Source organism: Mustela putorius, unplaced genomic scaffold, assembly GCF_011764305.1.
Source record: "Mustela putorius furo isolate JIRA1106 unplaced genomic scaffold, ASM1176430v1.1 tig00000873_pilon_pilon_pilon, whole genome shotgun sequence".
NCBI lineage: Eukaryota > Metazoa > Chordata > Mammalia > Carnivora > Mustelidae > Mustela > Mustela putorius.
The window spans coordinates 6,466,546-6,490,018 of NW_025421504.1; the positions used below are offsets into that span (position 1 = coordinate 6,466,546).

The window sequence follows — 23,473 nt, forward strand, 5'->3', positions numbered from 1 at the left end:
GGGTTTGAAGTAGTGGGGGGGGTGGGAGGACGGGGTACCAGGTGGTGGGTATTATAGAGGGCACGGATTGCATGGAGCACTGGGTGTGGTGAAAAAATAAAAATAAATAAATGAAAAAAAAAGAAAAAGAAAGCTGTCCTTGTGTGCAGATGACATAAATGTCTATGTAGAAAATCTCAAGCAGGGGCGCCTGGGTGGCTCAGTGAGTTAAGCCTCCGTGTTTAGCTCAGGTCATGATCTCTGGGTTTTAGGATCGAGCCCTACATGGGGGGGGGGTCTCTGCTCAGCAGGGAGTCTGCTTCCCCAGTCACTCTGCCTGCCTCTCCGTCGACTTGGGATGTCTTACTGTCAAATAAATAAATAAAGTCTTAAAGAAAAAAAGAAAATCTCGAGCAATCACAAAACCTCATAGAACTAAGAGGTGAGTTCAGCAGGTCATGATATACAAGATGAACACACATCAGTCAATCACATGTCCATATACTAACAAGTGAACATATGGAAACATAAGGAAACAAGTGAACATATGGAAAATGCATTCCATGTGAACTTACTCCAAAGAAAATGAAATCCTTAGGTATAAGCAGAACCAAATATGTCCTGGATATGGATGTCCAAAATGACAAAATGCTGTTGTCTGAAATCAAAGAAAATTTATATATATAGAAAGCAATTCTCCCTAAACCTGAGTTCTCATCTATCTTACTGAAAACCAAATATCCTTCTTCCATGGAGCTCCAGAATTTCCGTGAACTCTGGTCCTCTGTCTGGAGGGATCTGGAGGGATCATGACAGGCCTTGATACTCGAGTACAAAAGACATTTCTTTTCTTTAGTTTTTTAACTTAAATACAGTTAATTAACATATATTTTACTCCTAGTTTCAAAGGTTAAGAATTAGTAGGCGTTAGTCCTCCATCACACCCAGCGCTCACTACATTACGTGCCCTCCTTAATGTCCATCACCCAGTTACCCCATTCCCCCCAACCCACACCCTCCAGCAAACCTGTTTGTTTCCTATGCTCAAGAGTCTCTTATATTTTGCACAAAAGGCATTTCTAGTTCCCAACCTCCAGGATAAGGATGAAGGTAACACCCAGAGCACACTTGGGGCAGTTCTTCAAGCCACCAAAAGATGGCGATAGTGACCATTTGCAGAACTTCCGGTCTTCCCATCTGCAAAACTTCCGGTCTTCCCATCCGCAAAGACTTAATAATAATTCTCCTCTAACAGGATTGTTTCTCAGGTGCTGAGTCCCCTGGGATGATTCAAATACTCTGATCCTGGCCACCCCAGGGGGTAGAACTAGACCCACTGTATCCTGATGACCTTTCCTCCTCCGGCTCAGCCGTACAGCCTGCTTCCCTCCCCAAGCCCCATCCTGCCCATCAGCCTGAGCTGTGTCTCCCTGGCCTCAACTAAGGTGGATCCAGACATTCACAGTCAGAGTTCGCAATGCAAGCAGGGGTCTGGAGCCCAAAGGGTGGTTCAGACTAAAATAAGTCAGGACCCTCACCACCTGTGCCCAGGGGAGGGTACACAACCAGGCACAGAGACAGGACACCGGGGTGCCTGGGTGGCTCAGTGGGTTAAAGCCTCTGTCTTCGACTCAGGTCATGATCTCAGGTTCTTAAAATCTTAAAAAAAAAAAAAAAAAAAAGAAAGAAAGAAGAAAGAAAACACCTCTGCCTCTAGCCCAGCCCCTCAAGCTTTATTGAGAAGCAGTGCCTACATGGCTCTTCTGGAATCCATACTCCCTGGAAGAGGTCGATAGACCCAGTGCCCCCTCCTGACCACGGTCAGCTGAAATGGAACTTGGTATGGTGACATCTGGCAATGCTTCCTCTTATTGCCCAGAAGTGAGGGAAGCAGCTCTTTCAAGGACTCCCTGGGATCCGTGCCAGCGAGGTCTAAGGAAAGGTGGCTGAGGGGATGGGAAACAAGGAGACAGAGGTGCCAGGACCAAGAAGATGGGCAGAAATGGGCAGGAGGTCGGGGTGTGAGGATCTATCTTGCAGTGCAGGGAGAAAAGTCTGCCCTTTGGCTCTGGCCTGGCCTCCCATTAACAGCTTCAAAACTCATCTTTAACATTATGTCTAAATTGAATTATCACTATAGTAGGGTAGTCAGGGTTGCACTGATTTAAAGGTTCATCCTGCTATTTCTACATGTGTCTTATTTAACCAACCACGAGTGAAATAACTTTGTAATTCAGGAATCATTTTTCTAGACCAATTAATTATGCCCAATGACCACCTGCATGTCCAAAAGTTGATTCATGAGCACGTCTAAAGGCAGTCGGCACAGCTCAAGCACCTATCCCAGTGTCCTAGAGATAAGCTGGTGCCCATGGGGACACTGTCAGAGACTGGGGACACTGAGGCTCATGTGCAGGCAGGCCATGGAACTCTTCATCCTCCTAGCTAACATTGGGACCCAAGCCAAGCACTTTCCTCTTCCCACTCTCAAATAACTCAGAATGTTTGTAATCCTACTTTGACATCCCTCTTTTCTTCAGACGCTGAGGGCTTCACAAAGCAAAAGTCTGCTGAGAGGGCACCCACCTCACTGAGTCCACGGATTCAAAGGCTCATATCCTCCAGAAACATGCTCCTAGACACACCCAAGATCATCTTCCATCTGAGCCACCCGTGGACAGTTAACCCATACCGTGAACCATCACACCTCGGACTCAAACCTGAAGTCAAATTTCTGTTGTAATTGCTCTGTGCACCTGGTGGGTCTTCCAACTTCTCAGCTCAGCCAGAAGCTGCAGAAACTCAAGTTTGTAGAAAAGGAAGATGCACCAGGAAATGAAGGAGAGATGGAAGAGAAGGTGGTGGGCTGAGAAGACTGAAGAAACCGTGAGTTCTTGTCAAGTTTCCCAGTATGTGTTACAATGGCCAGCAGCTGCCTGACAAACCCTCTCATTCTGCAGACCCTCTCCTGGGTCTGAAGATGGTGCTTCTCCCTCTTGCTGGTTGCTGGCCACTCTCTGCCTGCCAGCATCATGGTCTGCAGGAAAGGCACTTGAGCAGTCAAACCAGAGGAATCTGCATTCCATCCTGATATCATCACTCAAAATGTGCTTCTGGCTAGATTATTGGTGTCTGAGCTTTAGGCAGGGTAACTAGTAGCGGGAAGATTATGGAAACTCTTTGCTATGTAACAGAAAACCAATGAACATCTACACCCCCCACTCAAATCAAGTAAAGTTTCAGAGGTTTACTCTCATGTTTTGATGTTTGGTTTTTAAAATCTTTTATTGGAGTGTCACAGGGGAACAGGAAATTGCAGAAATATAAATACACAGATATCTGATATTTTAGGAATCATATCCTTTCATAGCTTCCACTCAGATCAGTTCTTCACATCCCTTGGCAGGGGCCCTCTATATTGTGTCAGGGTGGGTGTGTAGTCCCCAGATATGGCAGAAACAATGGTACACGATTTCCAAGGATAAATCATAAATATATTGTGCCTTGCCCTTTCTTGGATCACTCTCCAGGGAAGAAGCTGGATGCACATCATGCAGATTCTCAACCAGTTGTACTGGGTGAGGAGCTAAGGACTCCTGCTTACCCCCAAGTGGGTGTGTCGTCCCTGAAGTAGATCCTTCAGGCCAGTCCAGCCTTCCAATGAGTCTAGCCTGGTCAACATCTTGACTGCAACGTTGTGAAAGAGACACGCTGAGCCACAGCCACCCAGATAAGCCACTCTTCGATTTGTGACTTTCAGGAAGTGTGACATAATAAATATTTATTGTTTCAGCCACCAAGTTCTGGGGCAATTTGTTGTACCACCATAGATATTACGTCTTGCTGGACCACAGTTGTCTAGGACCATGTCTCTAGCCAATTTTGTGTTTATTCATTGATTCAATCACTCATTCACTCCTGTGAACAGTTATCAGAAGCCGACCATTTGTCACAAGTGCAGTTGGCCACTGGCTCATTGTGTGATGAATGAAGCAGACCCAGAATGCTGCTATGATATGAGTTCTATGCCAGTGGGGGAGATGCACAGAGACCACCCATGGAAACTTCCTAATAAGGTTTGGTGAACTATGGAGGAATCAAGCATGGGTTTGTGATGGAGACAACAGGGTGACCATAGGAAGAGTGATTGGGGAGGCCTTTCTAAGGGAGTACATCCAAGGTGAAATCTACAAAGTAAGATGGAAGAAACAGTGAGAAGAGGTGGGCAGAGGATCCAAGGAGAGGGACAAAGAGATGCTAAGGCCCTGGGGAAGGATGGGCTCCGAGGCTAGAGCATTGGGTACATTGGAGAAGGGGAGCAAGATAGAAATGCAGAACCCAGCAGTGGCTGGGCCACTCAGACCATGAAAGCCAAGCAAGGCTTGGGGGAAGGGTAGTGTCGGGACAAAGGTTGTACTGGTTACTCTTGAGTTTTGTTGACGTGCTCTCTTGCTGATGAGTGGAACAGAGGGAGGACAAGGCACAAGGGGACTGGGAGGAATAGGGATGTCACCATCCTGAGAGGAGAGAGGATTGTTGTAATGCTAGGAGGAAGAGAGGATATGGGAAGGTGGAGATGCTAGAAGAAATATTAATGGGGAGGGGCATAGAGACGAATCCTTGGTAATGGATCTGAGTGCAATAACTCTGGGAATATTGTGGCCTTAGATCAGTATAAGATAGTGTGGAGGAAAAGCAGATCTGTGCAGAGCATGTTTAGGGGGAATTTGATGGACCTGGTTGTTCTGACAAGTTTGAGGAGTTGGCATAACCCAGGCAAGATGTTGGGTCCTGCCCCATGACTTGCCTCCCTACCATTTCCAGTGTAAATTCATCCCAGACCCATCATGTCATGAAAATTAGCCACCCTGAGTTAGGACAGACCCACCTCCCCACCTCCTGGCAAGGACTGTCCCCCAACTCTGCACCTTGTAAAGGTCCCTGGTCACCATGTGAACCCAAAAGGGACACTGGCAGCCAGTGCTTTGTCAGACCACCCTCTCGTTACACCATGGCCCTTTGTGCCACTGGATGGAGATGAGAAGCCCAGGCTCAGCTTCACATAGACCCAACGTCCCATCAGCTCCTTCAGTCTCTGGACCCTCTTGTCCACTGTCAGTCCTCTACTCTGAAAGTCACAGTAGAGTGGACTTTGCAAAGAAGAAAGAGTCAAAGTGAGGTGCGCACGGGGTTGGTGACGGCGGTTCCATGTCCATTTTTCAGAACAGGGAAACACACAGGAGGAGTCTGTGGATTTGTACCCTGGTTAGAAACCCAGCACCCAAATGGAACTTTTGAAGGCATCAGAGGTCACAGTTCCAACTTGTGTGGCCAAGGAGAGCAGGGGTCCCATGGGGATTGTGGGTGCTCGGAACTGCAAGCTGGGGGTTCCTAACATCACTGTGGTCACCGCTGATGCCTGAGAGGATGGACTCTTAGGGGCTCCACCCCGGACATAATCTCTCCTGACCAAAAGGAAATGACATGTCATGGGGTGGAGACATTCCCCTGAGGAAATGCTCATAGTTTTGCTCCATTGTGTGGGGCGCCTGTGGACAGTGAGAGGAGCAGATGTTGGCTGCGGAAGGAGACGGCCATCCCAGTCCAGTCCAGGACCAGGAGCTGTCTTGTCATCGGGTTTGAGCAGATCCTGTGCACCAGGTCCAGGACTCTGCCTCAGCTCGTGCTGCTTCTGTCCCACAGCTTCCTGCACCCCAACCAGCTTGAGTCAGCGTGGAAGAAGTTTGTGAGAACAAACAAAGGCAGGACGAGGAAGCAGAGAGACCCCAGAAAGCAGAAGTGGGCCCTCCAGAGAAGACCCTCTGTGAGGAGCCTTGAAATCATCTCCCTCCAGGAGTCTGGCATTTCTGTGGGTGACGTCTGTGCTGCAGACATGACCCCAGGGGATGGGAGGCCGTGGCTGCCTGCAGCGCTGCTCCTTCTGCAGGTCCCAGGTGAGCGGGGCTGAGCTGGGCAGGGAAGTCTGCCCTGAGTGGGGGGGAGGGAGACAGGGGGACAAGGGTGGGAGGCAGCCCAAGGGGAGGAGGAGGATGTGGGAGGGAGGACGGAGAGCAGAGAAGATTCTCAGATGGACCAGCACTCCTCAGCAGTGACCGGGAGGATTCAGTGCATAAGCGGGTGAGTCATGTCCAGTGTGCGAGAAAGAGGGACCCTGACAAGCAGGGAGGCCAGTGACCAGCATTATTGTAGTGCCACAGTCAGAAATGACGTCTCCATGCATCACACACACACACACACACACACACACACAACAGGGACACACTCTCCTTGTGCCACGCCGTGAGTAGGGAGCTACCGCTGTTCCCTCTGGTCTCAGGAGAGGCCTCTCTCCTGCCAAGGCCTCCTCCAGACCTTGAGGGCCCTTCAGGGTCTCAACAGTCAACTTGACCTCAGATCCCCCATGACCCAGGCCTCTCTGGTGAAGGGTCACCCTCGGCTGTGTTTTCCAGGTTGTTGGTCTCTGCGTGGCCCCACCTCCGTGATGAGCACCGTGGGGGGATCTGTGAGCGTGCAGTGTCAGTACGAGGAGGAATTCAGAGAGAATGACAAGTACTGGTGCAAGAGCCCATGTGTGTGGAGTTCGGTAAAAACCAAAGGGGCAGACAGAGAAGTGAGGAAGGGCCGTGTGTCCATCAGGGACCATCCTGCAAACCTCACCTTCACAGTGACCTTGGAGAACCTCACAGAGGATGATGCTGGGACATACAAGTGTGGGATTGATACATCAGTTCTCCAAGGGTATTTTCGTGACCGCACCTTCCCAGTTTTGGTGTCGGTGGAACCAGGTGAGCTGTGCACACCCCTCCCCCGACACCAGCACCAGGGCTGCCTGAGACATGGGCTGATTACCCCGGCCCCAGTGGGAAAGCGGGGGGGGGGGGACGTGGGATAGAAGAATGGGGTGAGGATGCAGTGGGTGAGCACACCCACACCAGGGGTGTGCCTGTGTGTGTCCACGGATGTGTGTATGCGTGTTGTGTCTGTGTCTGTGTCCATGTGTGTCTAGATCTGTGTGCAGGTGTTGTGTTGTCTGTACACTTACACAAGCACATGCACACTCTGGCTGACCTCAGTGCACCCCGCCCTGACACACTCTCACACCTAAAGCTCTCCCAGCGTGGGCAGTGGAATGGCCCTACTCTGGGGACAGGTCTGCCTTCCTGTCCTGCCAAGGGTCCTGACCATGCTGAAGGTGTCTTGAGCCTCTTCCTGGACCTCTATCTGTCTTCCCAATGGGGAACAGGCTTCCCGTAGGGTACAGGCTCCTCTCCCTTACTGGCTGCCCAGGACCCTGGGGCTCTAACAGGGCATCACCAAGACCTGGATGGTTCCTGAGCACCAGCCTCACAGCTGTGATCCTGGGGATCTGCACCAGCCTCGACGGGGACCCAAGAAGGAGCCCCAGACCCTAACGTGGGGCTTCTGTGAGCATTTAGGGAACACCCTGCCCCTCCAGCTTGACCCTCCCCATTCCTTCTGTCATCTTGTCCCCACAGGAAGGAACCCAGAGAAACCGCTGAAAGCTCCCCTCAGACAAAGGAGGGGGAAAAATGAGAAAAAGGAATTCTCAGGTCCGATGGCCACAAAGATACTACCACGTTCTACAAAGAATTCTTTACTAGAACCCTGTTTTTGTTTCCTGAGAACCACATGGAGTTCATCCTTCGGAGTGTTCAGGTTTTTGTCCTGTGTTCTTACTCCGATGTTGGCCTTGGCTCCTCCGACGTCCTTCCTGCAGGGCGTCTCTGTCACACGGGGCCTTTCCCCCCCACCCAGGCCTTGTGGGCTCCTATTTAACAGCGAAGGGCAGAGTGTCCTCGGACACCACCGCCTGGAAGAGAAAGACCATTGTCCAGCTGGCTTCAGGACAGGAAACGTTCTGTGTGGTGCCCTGGGTGTGTGTCTGTCTCACTAGGTCTTTCTTTCTGTCTATCCTTCTGTCCGGTGGCCACCTAGGTTCATAGTTCTGGCTTGGAGTTCCGGGCTGACCCATCATTCAGTGTGGACTCTGCTGAGCCCCTGTTTCAAGGTCCTCACTCCAGACATCAGCCCTACCTGAGGACACGGCCCCCACCCCCAGCTCTGGATCAATCTCTACAGAGGAAAGCTCAGCCCATCGTCCGCCAGGACAAACCAGGGCAGGGTGGCTGAGCCCAGAGCCCTGAACTCCTTCCACACACTGTCCCAAGCCCTGCTGGGAGATGCTCTTCCTCTGAAATCGCCCACCTGGCCAGGGTGCACCTGCAGAGGGGGCCAGGGAGGCCAGAGTTCCAGGCAGGCCTGGGTGTGGCTGTGGGCGGATGTGGAGCCCAGACACCTGTCCAGATGTCCTGAGTGACCAGGACTATGTGAGTCGGAGCCACACAGCTGCCAGAGAGTGGGAGAGCCCGGGGGAGGACAGCAGGCCTGACATGTGATCCCCCCAGCCACACTGCAGCCCTCAGCTTTGTGTGGATCACCAACTTTCCAGATTTTTACGTGACCCTGCCCGCCCTCACATGGAGCACCATGCCCCTGCGGGAGTCTGCCAGTTCCAGCCAGCGCCCTGGGTAAGGGACTAGCAGCTGGAGACCTTTGACACATGGGTGATTTCTGGGGAACACGGAGGACAGGGTTGTGTGGGTGGTACTGTCATAGCCTTGGTCCCAGACTTATTTACCAATTCCACACCTAACGGTGAAAGTCCTACTGAGTGCAGGGCACCCTGCTACGGATATAGCCAGAGGCCACCGAGACACAGCCCTGCTCTGACAAAAGCTGGGAAATTCACACCGTGGACGACTCAACCTGAGAACAGATGGGTCAGGGAGAGCATGTGTGGGGAGCCATGGGGGTGGGATTGCTCACAATACACAATGATCAGGGAGTCCTGGCCGGTGAGAGGACATTTCCCTGGAGTCCTATAGGATTGGGGGAGCCCGCACTCAGGTATCTGCAGAAATCGGGCATCATCAGAAACAGGGGCACAAGTGCCAGTGTTGTGCAAAGGGGGCCTTCAGGCTCTAGCCCAGGCCAGGAGCTCTGGGGGCCCTGAGCTCTCTTCCCTGCTCCTCCCAGGCCCTCACTGGAGAGTCATCCTATTGAAGACCAGACCACAGAGGGAGAGAAGAGGTGAGTGGGGTCATTCATTCCCTCCATCATTAAACACTGAATCTCAAGGCTAAGGTTTGGAGGGACCGCACAGGTACCAGATGGACCCTGGGACTAAGGCAAACACTCCATTCCCTCATGGGAAATACCGGTTATGGGAGAGCAGACATTAGACAAGTAACCTAGTGCTGATTTCTAGTCCATACACAGGGTCAGTGCCCATGGAGAGGGATTAGATAGAACACTTTCCCCAGGCCAGGTCCTGCCTGCTTCCTGGGGTCTCCTCATGTCACTCCAATAGCCAGGCCCTCTCCATGTCCACATCCTGTCTCAAGGGCAATTGTAAGCCTGAGGGTCACAGAAGTGGTCTGATAATGGGGCAATCCCAGCCATGGACCCATCTGGACCTGATTACCTTCTGGACTGTTGTGGCCTCAGGATATGGACACAGGGACAGAGGGACAATGCAGGGCACCAGGGCATTTCCCTGACGATGGGGCTCACTGCCTGTCACTGTGTCCCCCACAGGTCCCTACTGAGAAGCATCTACTTTCCTCTCCTTCCTGGTCTTGCTGGAGGTGCCCCTGGTCCTGAGCATGATCAGTGCTGTCCTCCATGGGAACAGGCCTCAGAGGGCATCTGGGGGGAGGTGGCATCAGCCTGATAAAGCCAGTAATGCCAACTGTCCATTAAAGGATAGGAAGAGGGGGTGCACGGGAAGACGGTGGGCATGACGAAAGGAATCCAGATTCATTGAAAACAAATGACAAAGAGCCTGTTTGGGTTTGGATTTCCTGAAATCAGATGGGGGAGACAAGGACTTAGGTGCGATTAGTCTATGGAATGGTGATCCCGGGAAGCATAAAAAGGGAGCGAGGGGATGGGTAAAGCCAATGAAGCGTGCTTTGATGGAGGAGCTACCACAGGGCAACTGGGCTCCGTCACTGGGTGTCTTCGGATGTGCTGTGTAGGACGCACCCCACAGCTGTCCCACCAGCCCTGAGGAAGCTGAGGCAGTGATCAACATCGATCTGTCCTCATGTGGGGAAGATGGTGGGGCTTCCTGTTGCTCACAGAAAATGAGGGACGTCCCCTTATCTAGAGAGAGTAGTGCAGGCAGAGAGGCTTCTTATACTCTCACAGAGTGATGAGGGAAGGCCCCTCATCTGGAGAAAGAGTCTGGCAGGCAGAGGGTGCCTCCTGGGGACATGGATTCTGTGCCGTTTCTGGCCTGTTCTGCTCAGCAAGCCGAACTCTCCTATAGCTAAAGAGTGTCCTCTGGCAAAGAAGAGAGGGAGCTGGAGGGGGGAAACCACTGGCCGGTCCAAGACTGTCCAGAGCTGGCCTGGAGTTCAAGTGGGCAAAGAGGATATGAGCCAGGGTGCCAAGCGGGTGTGCAAGAGGGTCCCAGTGTGACCTTGGAGAGGACATCCGTTAAACCACAGGCTGAGAGTCAGGCGAGGGGCTGCTGAGGCAGAGAGCTTCTAGAAAGGTCCCGTGTGGGGAGGGGACACAGCATTTGTGAGGAGCTGGTGTGGGGACAGTTACTGGGACCCACAGGTGAGGGGACTGGCCATGAGCTGAGCTTGGGGTGGTCACTTTTTTCAGCAGAAGTGCTTCTCCAGCGATCATACTGAAGCTGACTCCAGACTAGGTTGAGAGAGGAGAGTTTTTATAAGGGAGCATTTCACCCTCAAAATCTGCCCCCGCAGGAGCAAGGGAGTGTTGAGGGTTGTGGGTTCAGAGAGCTGTTTCTGGGTGCCAGAGCCTCCTGGGTCCCCTCTTCTCCCGTTCTCTCCATTCCTCCCCACCACACCCTCAAGTGTCTGCTGTGTCCTGATGCTCAAGGTCAAGTCTTGAATGGAGGACACGAGACGGGCCCTTGGTGCCGGACCTTCCAGCTTTGAGGCTGATATTGATTTCTGAGGCCACAGGACCTGAGCACAAAGGCAGGTGGGGACAGAGCCTGGGCCTCATGTCCAGGAGAAACTCCTGCCAGTCACCGTGTCCCTCCTACAGGTCCCTGCTGGGCAGCGTCCACTTCCTGCTCCTCGTTCTGCTGAAGGTGCCCCTGTTTCTGATGATGCTCAGTGCCGTGTTCTGGGTCAACAGGCCTCAGTGGGCAATTTGTGGGCACCAGAGTCAGCCTGATGAAGACAACCTTCAGCCCTCCTTGCGCATCCCTATCCTGTCCAGAGACAACACCACGCAGACCAGAAGAGGAAGAACTTCTGGCCCCAGACCTGTCTCCTCTCCCCTTATTGCCAAAAACTGGTAACAAACAAATCATTCAATACTTGAGTGAAGCAATGAGATCCATCACTCACACAAGTCGATGTGTGTGGTGTTTTGCTGGGAAGAATGGGGGAGAGACGCCCTAGGACTCATAGCTTGCTGGTGCACAGCCCAGGTGACCGGAGAGCCCGAGGTGAGGGAAGGCCTGCTTCTCCATGACCTTGTCCTCCTGAGAACCCCCAGTGCTGGCTCTCAACTCAACATTCCTTCCTTCCTACAACCACTCACCAAATATTCACCAAAAGCCTGTGTAGCACCAGGCTTGTTTCTAGGTGCTGGGAAGAAAGCAGTCAACAAAACAAGGCCTTTCTATTCGAATGGGTGTTTTTGAAAACTAAATAAAGAATAATGGTTTATAAGAAGTGTCTTGAAGAGGAATGGATGAGAGTTCAATGAATGTGGTGACAGAGGACAGGAGTAGACTCTTTATGATGATGATGATGATGTTCAGTTAACCACTGTAGAGCACATCATTAGTTTTCGATGTAGTGCTCAGTGATTCATTGGTTGCATGGAGCACCCAGTGCTCATCACAACACGTGCCCTCGGTAATTCCCATCACCCGGCTACTGCATTCCCCCACCCACATCCCCTCTGAAACCCTCCCTTTGTTTCCCAGAGTCCATATTCTCTCAGGATTTGTCTTCTGTTGGGTAAGAGCCTCAGGCTGTTGAGGGAGGGAAGGTCGATGGTTTGAACAATGGCAAAGCTCAGGGCAAGGGAGGGTCCTGAGAGGCCAGTGGGCAGGAATCTGGGGGTCAGGTAGATGGATAGGGAAGGCCAGCAGATGGATCCAGCAAAGAATTATGCACCGTGAGGAAGTGAGGTTTGTTCCAGGTAGAGAAGTCTGGTTCAGCGTTGAAAAGTGAATCACTGCGTTCCACCATACCAAAGTAACGAGAAAAAAAATCATAGAATCATATCAAATGACACTGGAAAAGCCTATGACAACCTCCAATACCCACTCATGATCAAAAAGAAACTCATAAAAATAATTTTCAAGAAGGAATTTCTTAGTTTTAAGAAGGAAAAAGAAGGAATTTCCTCGACGTGATGAAGATCACCTAAAAGAAAAATACAGCTAACATTAGAGTTAGTGATCAAAACTGAGTTTTCCCTGTATGACCCTGAGCAAGCAGAGATGCCCTCTCTCGCCATGTAGTCATCTCAGCCATGGAAATTCTGGCCATTGCAGTAGGTCAGATAAAGAATTGAGGGGATAGAAGATGGAAAAGAAGAATAAAGCTGAAAAACAATCTGAGAGGTTTGAAGTGGCGGGGGGTGGGAGGTCGGGGTACCAGGTGGTGGGTATTATAGAGGGCACGGATTGCATGGAGCACTGGGTGTGGTGAAAAAATAATGATACTGTTATGCTGAAAATAAATTAAAAAAAAAAAGCATAAAGGTGTCCCTGTGTGCAGATGACATAAATGTCTATGTAGAAAGTCTCAAGCAGGGGTGCCTGGGTGGTTCAGTGGGTTAAGCCTCTGCGTTCAGCTCAGGTCATGATCTGGGGGTTCTAGGATGGAGCCCTACATCGGGCTCTCTGCTCAGCAGGGAGTCTGCTTCCCCACTCACTCTGCCTGCCTCTCCGTCGACTTAGGATGTCTTACTGTCAAATAAATAAATAAAGACTTAAAGAAAAAAAGAAAATCTTAAGCAATCTACAAAACCTCATAGAACTAAGAGGTGAGTTCAGCAGGTTATAGGATATAAGATGAACACACATCAGTCAATCACATGTCCATATACTAACAAGTGAACATATGGAAACATAAGGAAACAAGTGAACATATGGAAAATGCATTCCATGTGAACTTACTCCAAAGAAAATGAAATCCTTAGGTATAAGCAGAACCAAATATGTCCTGGGTATGGATGTCCAAAATGACAAACTGCTGTTGTCGGAAATCAAAGAAAATTTATATAAATAGAAGGCCATTCTCCCTAAACCCGAGTTCTCATCCTTCTGACTGAAAACCAAATATCCTTCTTCCATGGGGCTCCAGAATTTCCGTGAGCTCTGGTCCTCTGTCTGGAGGGATCGGGAGGGATCATGACAGGCCTTGATATTCAACTACAAAAGACATTTCTTTTTAAAAACATTTTTTAAATTTTTTTTAAAGATTTTACTTATTTATTTGATAGACAGAGATCACAAGCAGGCAGAGAGGCAGGCAGAGAGAGTGAGGAAGAAGCAGGCTCCCTACTGAGCAGAGAGCCGGATGCGGATGCGGGGCTCCATCCCAGGACCCTGGGATCATGACCTGAGCCGAAAGCAGAGGCTTTAACCCACTGAGCCACCCAGGCACCCCCAAAAGACATTTCTCAATTTTCGCTTTTTAACTTAAATTCAGTTAATTAACATATATAGTATTCCTAGTTTCAGAGGTAGGAGTTAGTGAGTCATCAGTCTTTCATCACACCCAGGGCTCATTACATCACATGCCCTCCTTAATGTCCATCACCCAGTTACCCCATCCCCCCAACCCACTCCCTTAAGCAAACCTGTTTGTTTCCTATGCTCAAGAATCTCTTATGTTTTGCACAAAAGGCATTTCTAGTTCCCAACCTCCAGGATGAGGATGAAGGTAACATCCAGAGCACACTTGGGGCAGTTCTTCAAGTCACCAAAAGATGGCGATAGTGATCATTTGCAGAGCTTCTGGGCAGCCCCTTCAAGGACTTAATAATTCTCCTCTAACAGGATTGCTTCTTAGCTGCTGAGTCCCCCCAGATGATTCAAATACGCTGGTCCTGGCCACCCCAGGGGTTAGAACTAAACCCACTGTATCCTGATGACCTTTCCTCCTCTGGCTCAGTCCTATAGCTTGCTTCCCTTTCCAAGCCCCATGCTGCACATCAGCCTGAGTTGTTGGCTTTCGAATCACTGTGTCTGCTTGGTCTCAACTAGAGGTGGGCTGAGACATTCACAGTCCAGAGCTCAAGATGCAAGCAGGGAACCGGAGCCCAAAGGGTAGTTCAGACGAGAATAAGTCAGGACCCTCACCACCTGTGTCCAGGGGAGGGTACACAACCAGGCAGAGAGACAGGACACCTCGGACTCTAGCCCAGCCCCTCAAGCTTTATTGAGAAGCAGTGCCTACATGGCTCTTCTGGAATCCATACTCCCTGGAAGAGGTCGATAGACCCAGTGCCCCCTCCTGACCACGGTCAGCTGACATGGAACTTGGTATGGTGACATCTGGCAATGCTTCCTCTTATTGCCCAGAAGTGAGGGAAGCAGCTCTTTCAAGGGCTCCCTGGGATCCGTGCCAGCGAGGTCTAAGGAAAGGTGGCTGAGGGGATGGGAAACAAGGAGACAGAGGTGCCAGGACCAAGAAGATGGGCAGAAATGGGCAGGAGGTCGGGGTGGGAGGGTCTATCTTGCAGTGCAGGGAGAAAAGTCTGCCCTTTGGCTCTGGCCTGGCCTCCCATTAACAGCTTCAAAACTCATCTTTAACATTATGTCTAAATTGAATTACCAATACAATCACAGGGTTGCACTGACTTAGATGTTCATCCTGCTATTTCTTCATGTGTCTTATTCCAGCCAACCACAAGTGGACTAACTTTGTGAATCAGGAATCATTTTTCTAGACCAATTATTTATGCCCTATGACCACCTGCATGTCCAAAAGTTGATTCATGAGCACGCCCAAAGGCCGTGGGCACACAGCGCAGGCACCTCTCCCGGTGACCTAGAGATAAGCTGGGACCCATGAGGACATTGTCAGCGACTGGGGACACTGAGGCTCCATGTGCAGGCAGGCCATGGAACTCTTCATCCTCCTAGCTAACATTGGGACCCAAGCCAAGCACTTTCCTCTTCCCACTCTCAAATAGCCCAGAATGTTTGTAACCCTACTTTGATATCCTTCTTTTCTTCAGATGCTGAGGGCTTCACAAAGCAAAAGTCTGCTGAGAGGACACCCACCTCACTAAGTCCATGGATTCAAAGGCTCATCTCCTCTAGAAACATGCTCCTAGACACACCCAAGATCATCTTCCATCTGAGCTTCCCGTGGACAGTTAACCCATACCATGAACCATCACACCTCGGACTCAAACCTGAAGTCAAATTTCTGTTGTAATTGCTCTGTGCACCTGGTGGGTCTTCCAACTTCTCAGCTCAGCCAGAAGCTGCAGAAACTCAAGTTTGTAGAAAAGGAAGATGCACCAGGAAATGAAGGAGAGATGGAAGAGAAGGTGGTGGGCTGAGAAGACTGAAGAAACCGTGAGTTCTTGTCAAGTTTCCCAGTATGTGTTACAATGGCCACCAGCTGCCTGACAAACCCTCTCATTCTGCAGACCCTCTCCTGGGTCTGAAGATGGTGCTTCTCCCTATTGCTGGTTGCTGGCCACTCTCTGCCTGCCAGCATCATGGTCTGGAGGAAAGGTACTTGAGCAGTCAAAACAGAGGAATCTGCATTCCATCCTGATATCATCTGGTTAGATTATCAATGTCTGAGCTTTAGGCTGGGTAACTAGTAGCGGGGAAGATTATGGAAATTCTTTGCTATATGACAGAAAACCAATGAACATCTACACCCCCCACCCAAATCAAGCAAAGTTTCAGAGCTTTACTTTCATGTTTTGATGTTTAGTTTTTAAATCTTCTATTGGAGTGTCACAGGGGAACAGGAAATTGCAGAAATATAAATACAGAGATATCTGATATTTTAGGAATCATATCCTTTCATAGCTTCCACTCAGATCAGATCTCCACATCCCTTGGCAGGGGCCCTCTATATTGTGTCAGGGTGGGTGTGTAGTCCCCAGATATGGCAGAAACAATGGTACACGATTTCCAAGGATAAATCATAAATATGTTGTGCCTTGCTCTTCTTGGATCACTCTCCGTGGGAAAAGCTGGATGTCACCTCATGAAGACACTTGAGCAGTTGTATTGGGGGAGGAGCTAAGGACTCCTGCTAACCCCCAAGTGGACTGTTATCCCTGAAGCAGATCCTTCAGGCCAGTCCAGCCTTCCAGTGAGTATAGCCTGGTCAACATCTTGACCACAGTGCTGTGAAAGAGATACACTGAGCCACAACCACCCAGATAAGCCACTCTCAGATTTGTGACTCTCAGCAAGTGTGAGATAATAAATACGTTTTCAGCCACCAAGTTCTGGGGGAATTCATTATACCACCATAGATATTGCATCTCGTTGGACCACAGTTGTCTAGGGCCATGTCTGCAGCCAATGCAGTGTTTATTCATTGACTCAATCATTCATTCACTCATTCTATGAACAGTTATCAGAAGTCAACCATTGGTCACAAAGTGCAGTTGGCCACTGAGTCATTGTGTGAAGAATGAAACAGACCCAGAATGTTGCTATGATATAAGCTCTATCCCAGTGGTGGAGATGCACAGAGACCACCAAAAGTAAACATATGACAAGATTCAGTGAACTATGCAGGAAACAAGCAAGGGTTGGTGATTGAGACAACAGGGTGACCCTAGGAAGAGTGACCGGGGGACCTTTCTAAGGGAGTACATCCAAGGTGCAATCTAAAGAGTAAGAAGGATGAAGCACTGTGAAGAGGTGGGCAGAGGACCCGAGGAGTGGGACAAGCAGGTGCTAAGGCCCTGGGGAAGGGTGGGCACAGTGGATAGAACATGGAGCACATTGTGGTGGGGGAGCAAGATAGAAATGCAGAACCCAGCAGCAGCTGGGCCACTCAGACCATGTAAGCCAAGCATGGAGAGGGGGTTTCGTCTGAAGGGCATGGGACCAAGGGTGTACTGGCTACTTCTGAGTTTTGTTGAAAAGCTCTCTTGCTGATGAGTGGAACAGAGGGAGGACAAAGCATAAGGGGACTGGGAGGAACAGGGATGGCACTACTACACTGAGAGAAGAGAGGATTGCTATGTCAGGAGGAAGAGAGGATATGGGCAGATGGAGATGCTAGAAGAAATAATAATGGGGAGGAGCATAGAGAGGAATCCCAGATGACAGGGTCTGATTGCAATAACTCTGGGAATACTGTGGCCTTAGATCGGGATAAGATAGTGTGGAGGAGGAGCAGATCTGGGCAGAGAGTGTTTAGGGGGAAATTGATTGACCTGGTTGTTCTGATAAGTTTGAGGAGTTGGCATAACCCAGGCAAGACTCTGCACTGTGACTCACCTCCTTACCATTTCCAGAGTAAACCCACCCCAAACCCATCATGTCATGAGAACAAGCCACTCTGAGTTAGGACAGACATACCTCCCCACCTCCTGGCATGGACCATCCCCCAATTCTGCTCTTGGAAGAAGCCCCCGGTCACCATGTGAACCCAAAATGGACACCGGCAGCCAGTGCTTTGTCAGACCATCCTCTTCTTACACAATGGTTCCTCTTGCCACTGGATGGAGAGAAGAAGCCCAGTCTCAGCTTCACATGTCCCCAACGTCCCATCAGCTCCTTCAGTCTCTGGACCCTCTTGTCCATTGGCAGTCTTCTGCCCTGAGAGTCACAGTAGGGTGGACATTCCAAACAAGAAGGATTCAAAAATGAGGTGCACATGGGACTGGTGATGGCTGTTCCATGTCCGTGTCTTGAGACCAGGCAAACACACAGGAGGGAAGCACACCTGGGGAATTAGTACCCTGGTTCGGAACCCAGAACCCAAATGGAACCTTTGAAAGCATCAGAGTTCACAGTGTCAACTTGTGTGGTCAGAGGAGAGCCAGGGTCTCACGGGGACTGTGGGTTCTTGGAGCTGCAGGCTGGGGGGTCCTAATACCACTGTGGTCACCACTGATGCCTGAGAAGATGGGCTGCTGGGGGTTCCACCCCGGACAGTCCATCCTGACCAGAAGGAAGTGACACGTCATAGGGTGGCGGACATTCCACTGAGCAGGAAATGCTCCCGTGTTGCTCCATTTCTGGGCGAGTGTGGACAGTGAGAGGAGCAGATGTTGGCTGTGGAAGGGGACGGCAATCCCAGTCCAGTCCAGGACCAGGAGCTGTCTTGTCATTGGGATTGAGCAGATCCTGTGCACCAGGTCCAGGACTCTGCCTTAGCTCGTGCTGATTCTGTCCCACAGCTTCCTGCACCCCAACCAGCTTGAGCCAGCGTGGAAGAAGATTGTGAGACCAAACACAGGCAGGACGAGGAAGCAAAGAGACCCCAGAAAGCAGAAGTGGGCCCTGCAGAGAGGACCCTCTGTGAGAGACTTGAAATTGTCCCCCATCACAAGCCTGGCATTTCTGTGAGTGACATCTGTGCTGCAGACATGACCCCAGGGGATGGGAGGCTGTGGCTACCAGCAGTGCTGCTCCTTCTGCAGGTCCCAGGTGAGTGGGGCTGAGCTGGGCAGGGAAGTCTGCCCTGGGTGGGAGGGAGGGAGACAGGGGGATGGGGGTGTGAGGCAGGGGAGGGGAGGAGGACATGGGAGGGAGGAGGGAGAGCAGAGAAGGTTCTCGGATCGGCCAGCAGTGCCTTAGCAAAGACCAGGAGGATTCAGTGCATAAAGCAGGTGAGTCATGTCCAATATAGTGGACAGAACAGCCCTGAGTGGAGGGGCTCCTGTGACCACTGTAGTGTCATAGTCAGAAACAAGGTCTTAGTGCATCACACACACACACACATACACACACACACACCAAGACACACCAAGGAAACCTTGATCCACTCTGAGGAGGAAGGTACATCTGCTTTCTAATCTCAGGAAGGCCTGTCTCCTGCCAAGGCCTCCTCCAGACCCCTAGGTCCCTTCAGGGAATCAATGGTCACCTTGACCACAGATCCCCTTGACCCAGGCCCATCTGGTGAGGGGTCACACGTGGCTGTGTTTTCCAGGCTGTTCGTGTTTGAGTGGCCCCACCTCTGTGACGGGCACCGTGGGGGGATCCCTGAGTGTGCAGTGTCAGTACGAAGAGGAATTCACAGAGAATGTCAAGTACTGGTGCAAAAGCCCATGTTTGGGGGATATTGTGGTGACCAAAGAAGCAGACATAGAAGTGAGGAGTGGCCGTGTGTCCATCAGGGACCATCCTGCAAACCTCACCTTCACAGTGACCTTGGAGAACCTCACAGAAAGTGATACAGGAACATACCGGTGTGGGATCGATACATCATTGCTCCCAGAATATTTGCTCGACCTCAACTTCCGAGTTGTGCTGTCTGTGACCCCAGGTGAGCTGTGCACACCCCTCCCCCGACACCAGCATTAGGGCTGCCTGAGACTGGGGCTGATCACCCCGACCCTGTCAGGAAAGTGGTGGGACGTGGGATAGAAGAGCGGGGTGAGGATGGGTTGGGTGATGCAGGACACTGGGGGTGTGCCTGTGTGTGTGTGTGTGTGTGTGTGTGTGTGCATATGTCGTGCATTTGGTCTGTGTTTATGTCTGCGTGTTTAAGTGTGTGTGCAGGTGTTGTCTGCACACTCACACAAGCACATGCACACCTCTAGCTGACCTAAGCGTCTCAGTGTGCCCCGCCCTGTCACACTCTCATGCCTAAAGCTCTCCCAGGATGGGCAGTGGGAATGGCCCTGAGTCTGAGGACAGCTGTCTGCCTTCCTGTCCTGACAAGGGTCCTGTCCATGCTGAAAGTGTCCTGAGCCTCTTTTTGGACGTCTCTCTGTCCTTCCAATGGGGAACGGGACCCTAGGGCTTTGGCTTCTCTCCCTTACTGGCTGCCCAGGACCCCGGGGTTCTAATAGGACATCACTGTGTCTTGGATGACTCCTGAGCACCAGCCTCACAGCTGTGATCCTGGGGGTCTGCAGCAGTCTCGACAGGGGCCCAAGAAGGAGCCCCAGACCCTAATGTGGGGGTTCTGTTTCATGGTCCTCACTCCAGACATCAGCCCTGCCTGAGGACCCGGCCCCCACTCCCAGCTCTGGATCAATCTTTGCAGAGGAAAGCTCAGGCCATCCTCTGCCAGGAGAAACCAGGGGCGGGGTGGCTGAGCCCAGAGCCCTGAGCTCCTTCCACACACTGTCCCATGCCCTGCTGGGAGGATGCTCTGCCTCTGAAATTGCCCATCTGGGCAGGTTGCACCTGCAGAGGGGGCCGGGGAGGCCAGAGTTCCAGGCAGGCCTGGGTGTGGCTGTGAGCGGATGTGGAGCCTGGACACCTGTCCAGATGTCCTGAGTGACCAGGACTATGTGAGTTGGAACCACACAGCTGCCAGAGAGTGGGAGAGCCCGGGGGAGGACAGCAGGCCTGACATGTGCTTCTCCCTCACCCAGCACCGCAGCCCCCAACTTCAAGAGGGCCCCCAGTACCCTTGATGTGGTTTTGGAATGTGGGTGAGGTTTGGTGGGGTGGAGTCCAGAGCTTACAACCAAGAAAGAATCCTTGAGACATCTTCAATGCAAAATGGTGGTTTCATTAAAGCTCAGGGACAGGACCCCAGGGCAGAAAGAGCTGCTGCCTGGGCTTGTGAGGGATGGCTAATTGTATACTTGGAAGTTTGGGAAGGTAAGGGAAAGGGGAGGTTTCAGAAGGCTTTTCATGTGTTAAAGAAGACTCCCAGGATACCGGAGGCCTTGCCATTGTCAGTGTTAGGGTTCTTTTTCCCTCTAGGAAGGCATTACCATGAAGACAGCTGGGAAGTTCCTGGAGGAGTGTCACCTGTCCCACCCAGGAGTATGGGGGGTGGGGTTGTGGGGTGTCAGCTTTGGCCTGTCCTCAGCCTGCTTTCTCCTCCCTCATCAACAACAGGTCTTCACTGGACCCTGCCAGACCCCACACAGAAGACCGCGACCTCGCAGGAGTCCCCCAGTTCCAGACAACATCCTGGGTAAGGGGCTAGCTGTGGGAGACCTTTGACAGCTGGGTGATTTCTGGGGAACATGGAGGGCTGAGGTGTGTGGGTGTGACTGTCATGGCCTCGGTCCCACACTTAGGTACCAATTCCCCACCTCACTGTGGAAGTCCTACCATGTGCCAGGCCCTCTTCTAGGGATATAGCCCTGGTCACCGAGACACAGTCCGGCTCTGACAAAAGTTGGGAAATTCACACAGTGAAGAAGTCAACACGTTCATCAATAGAGGACATGCCAGCTCATGATGAGTGCTTGGGGAAACTAGGACAGATGGGTTGGGGAGAGCATGGTGTGGTTAGTGATGGAAGGCGGGACCGTTCTTCAATGCACAATGATCAGGGAGTCCTGGCCAGTGAGTCCTGGGCAGACATTCCCCTGGAGACCTGTAGGATTGGGGGAGCCCGCACTCAGGTATCTGCAGAAATTGGTCTCCAGGGACAAGGAAGACAAGTGCCAATGTTGTGCAAAGGGGTCCTTCAGCTCCTGGCCCAGGCCAGGTGTTCTGGGGGCCCCTGCAGTCTCTCCCCTGCTCTCCACCCCACAGGTCCTCACCTAGGAGTCATCCTATTGAAGACCAGGCTTCTAAGGGAGAGGAGAGGTGAGTGGGGTCATTCGTTCCCTCCATCATTAACCACTGAATCTCAAGGGTAAGGTTTGGAGGCACCACACAGGTGCCAGACGGACCCTAGGACTAAAGCAAACACTCCCAGTCCCTCATGGGAACTACTGTTTATGGGAGAGCAGACATTAGACAAGTAACCTAGTGCTGATTTCTAGTCCACAGATAGGATAAGCCCCAATGGGGAGGACTTAATTAGAATCCTTTTCCTAGGTTTTATCTAAGGTCCCTCCTGCTCCCTGCGATCTCCCTTATGTCACTCCAATAGCCAGGCCCTCTCCATGTTCAAAGTCCTGTCTCAAGGGCAATTGTTAGCCTGGGGGTCATGGGAGTATCTGTTATGTAGGGCTGTCTTGCCCATGGACCCACCTGGGCCTGATCTCTGTGTGGACTATTGTAGCCTCAGGACATGGGCACAGGGACAGAAGAAAAGTGGAAGGTACCAGGGTATCTCCCTGAGGACGTGGCTCACTTCCTGTCACTGTCCCCCACAGGTCCCTGCTCAGCAGCATCTACTTCCAGCTCCTGGTCTTCTTGGAGGTGCCCCTGGTCCTAAGTATGCTCAGTGCTGTCCTCTGAGGGAACAGGCATCAGAAGGGATCTGGGGTGGGGAGGCGGCATCAGCCCAATAACTAAAGTCAGTAACACCAATTGCCCCTTGATGACCCACCCAGGAGCACAGCCCATCTGATGGATGGGAACGGCCTTCTGACCAACACATCCAGCCACTGTCCTTACCTCATTCCGAATACTCTGTAAACTCTTTTGTAACTTCCTTGCAATCTTTCATAGACAAAAAGAATGTTCTCAATAAATGCATACTCCTTACAGCCCAAATACTCTTCAACCGTTGGGTGCCCACCTCACAGCTTAAGTAATAAACATCATTAATATTTCTGAAGTCCCAAGCTGCCCTCTGAGGAAACCAATTATGAATCTTACATTCATGTTCTTGTTTTCTTCATGGGTTTGCCATATATATGCATATATATTTTCAATCTATATACTTGTATTTTTTAGCAGTCTCCAAGTTTACTTAAAAAAAAAAAGATTTTATTTATTTGGCAGACAGACACAGCGAAAGAGGGAACATAAGCAGGGAGAGTGGGAGAGAGAGAAGCAAGCTTCTTGCTGAGCAGGGAGCCCGGTGTGGGGCTCGAACCCAGGGCCCTGGGATCATGACCTGAGCTGAATGAAGGTAGACACTTAAAACTGAGCCACCCAGGTGCCCCTCCCAAGTTTACTTTTATTTTTATTTTTTCCAGCTTTGTTTAGATATAACTGACACATAGCATTATATGAGCTGAAGGTGTAGGTCATGTTGATTTGATGCATATATATCGCAAACTGATTACTACTGGGGGGTTAGCTAACATTGCCATCACGCCACATCACTCCCATTTCTTTTTCGTGGTGAGAACATCTAACATGTATTCTCTTAGCAGCTTTCAAGTATATAACAGAATATGATTAGCTGTTGTCTTCATGCTATATGTTAGGTCTCTAGAATGTATTTGTCTTGTAATCGGAAGTTTGTATCCTTTGATCAATCCAGTTAAAACATGAGCAGAGAAGGGTGCCTGGGTGGCTTAGTTGGTTAAGCCTCCAATTCTTGATTTTGGCTCATGAGCTCAAGCCTCATGTCAGGCTCTTCGTCAAGTTCCACACTGAGCTCGTGGAATCTGCTTAAGGTTC

The 23,473-nt window shown here is 50.9% G+C and overlaps 2 protein-coding genes across 6 annotated transcripts; both read left to right on the forward strand.

The window, feature by feature from the left end:
• The first annotated feature begins 5,473 nt into the window (after positions 1-5,473).
• LOC101679733 (protein CD300H-like) lies at positions 5,474-11,744 on the forward strand. 4 transcript variants are annotated; one of them, XM_045085969.1, is made up of 5 exons: positions 5,476-5,933; positions 6,450-6,785; positions 8,471-8,549; positions 9,058-9,111; positions 9,619-10,932. In XM_045085969.1, the coding sequence occupies exons 1-5, from the start codon at positions 5,873-5,875 to the stop codon at positions 9,752-9,754; spliced, it is 666 nt and encodes a 221-aa protein (XP_044941904.1). In that variant the 5' UTR covers positions 5,476-5,872; the 3' UTR covers positions 9,755-10,932. The 4 variants fall into 4 exon arrangements, with proteins under 4 accessions (XP_044941901.1, XP_044941904.1, XP_044941903.1 ...); XM_045085967.1 differs by lacking the exon at positions 9,619-10,932 and adding an exon at positions 11,110-11,744 and having other exon boundaries at positions 5,482-5,933; XM_045085968.1 differs by lacking the exons at positions 9,058-9,111; positions 9,619-10,932 and adding an exon at positions 11,110-11,744 and having other exon boundaries at positions 5,481-5,933.
• Positions 11,745-18,242: 6,498 nt separating this feature from the next.
• Positions 18,243-22,803, forward strand: LOC101680033 (CMRF-35-like molecule 4). 2 transcript variants are annotated; one of them, XM_004749017.3, is made up of 5 exons: positions 18,243-18,679; positions 19,185-19,520; positions 21,056-21,134; positions 21,704-21,757; positions 22,273-22,803. In XM_004749017.3, exons 1-5 carry the CDS (start codon positions 18,619-18,621, stop codon positions 22,355-22,357), a joined length of 615 nt encoding a protein of 204 aa, XP_004749074.2. In that variant the 5' UTR covers positions 18,243-18,618; the 3' UTR covers positions 22,358-22,803. The 2 variants fall into 2 exon arrangements, with proteins under 2 accessions (XP_004749074.2, XP_004749075.2); XM_004749018.3 differs by having other exon boundaries at positions 19,401-19,520.
• Positions 22,804-23,473: the final 670 nt, after the last annotated feature.

Excerpts from the sequence above, each read along its gene's own strand:
- LOC101679733 (XM_045085966.1), top strand. The coding sequence starts at position 5,873 with ATGACCCCAGGGGATGGGAGGCCGTGGCTGCCTGCAGCGCTGCTCCTT. Across the intron at positions 5,934-6,449 it reads GCTCCTTCTGCAGGTCCCAG|GTTGTTGGTCTCTGCGTGGC; the intron begins GTGAGCGGGGCT and ends TGTGTTTTCCAG. Across the intron at positions 6,786-7,496 it reads TTTGGTGTCGGTGGAACCAG|GAAGGAACCCAGAGAAACCG; the intron begins GTGAGCTGTGCA and ends TTGTCCCCACAG.
- LOC101680033 (XM_004749017.3), top strand. The coding sequence starts at position 18,619 with ATGACCCCAGGGGATGGGAGGCTGTGGCTACCAGCAGTGCTGCTCCTT. Across the intron at positions 19,521-21,055 it reads TGTGCTGTCTGTGACCCCAG|GTCTTCACTGGACCCTGCCA; the intron begins GTGAGCTGTGCA and ends CATCAACAACAG. Across the intron at positions 21,135-21,703 it reads AGTTCCAGACAACATCCTGG|GTCCTCACCTAGGAGTCATC; the intron begins GTAAGGGGCTAG and ends TCCACCCCACAG.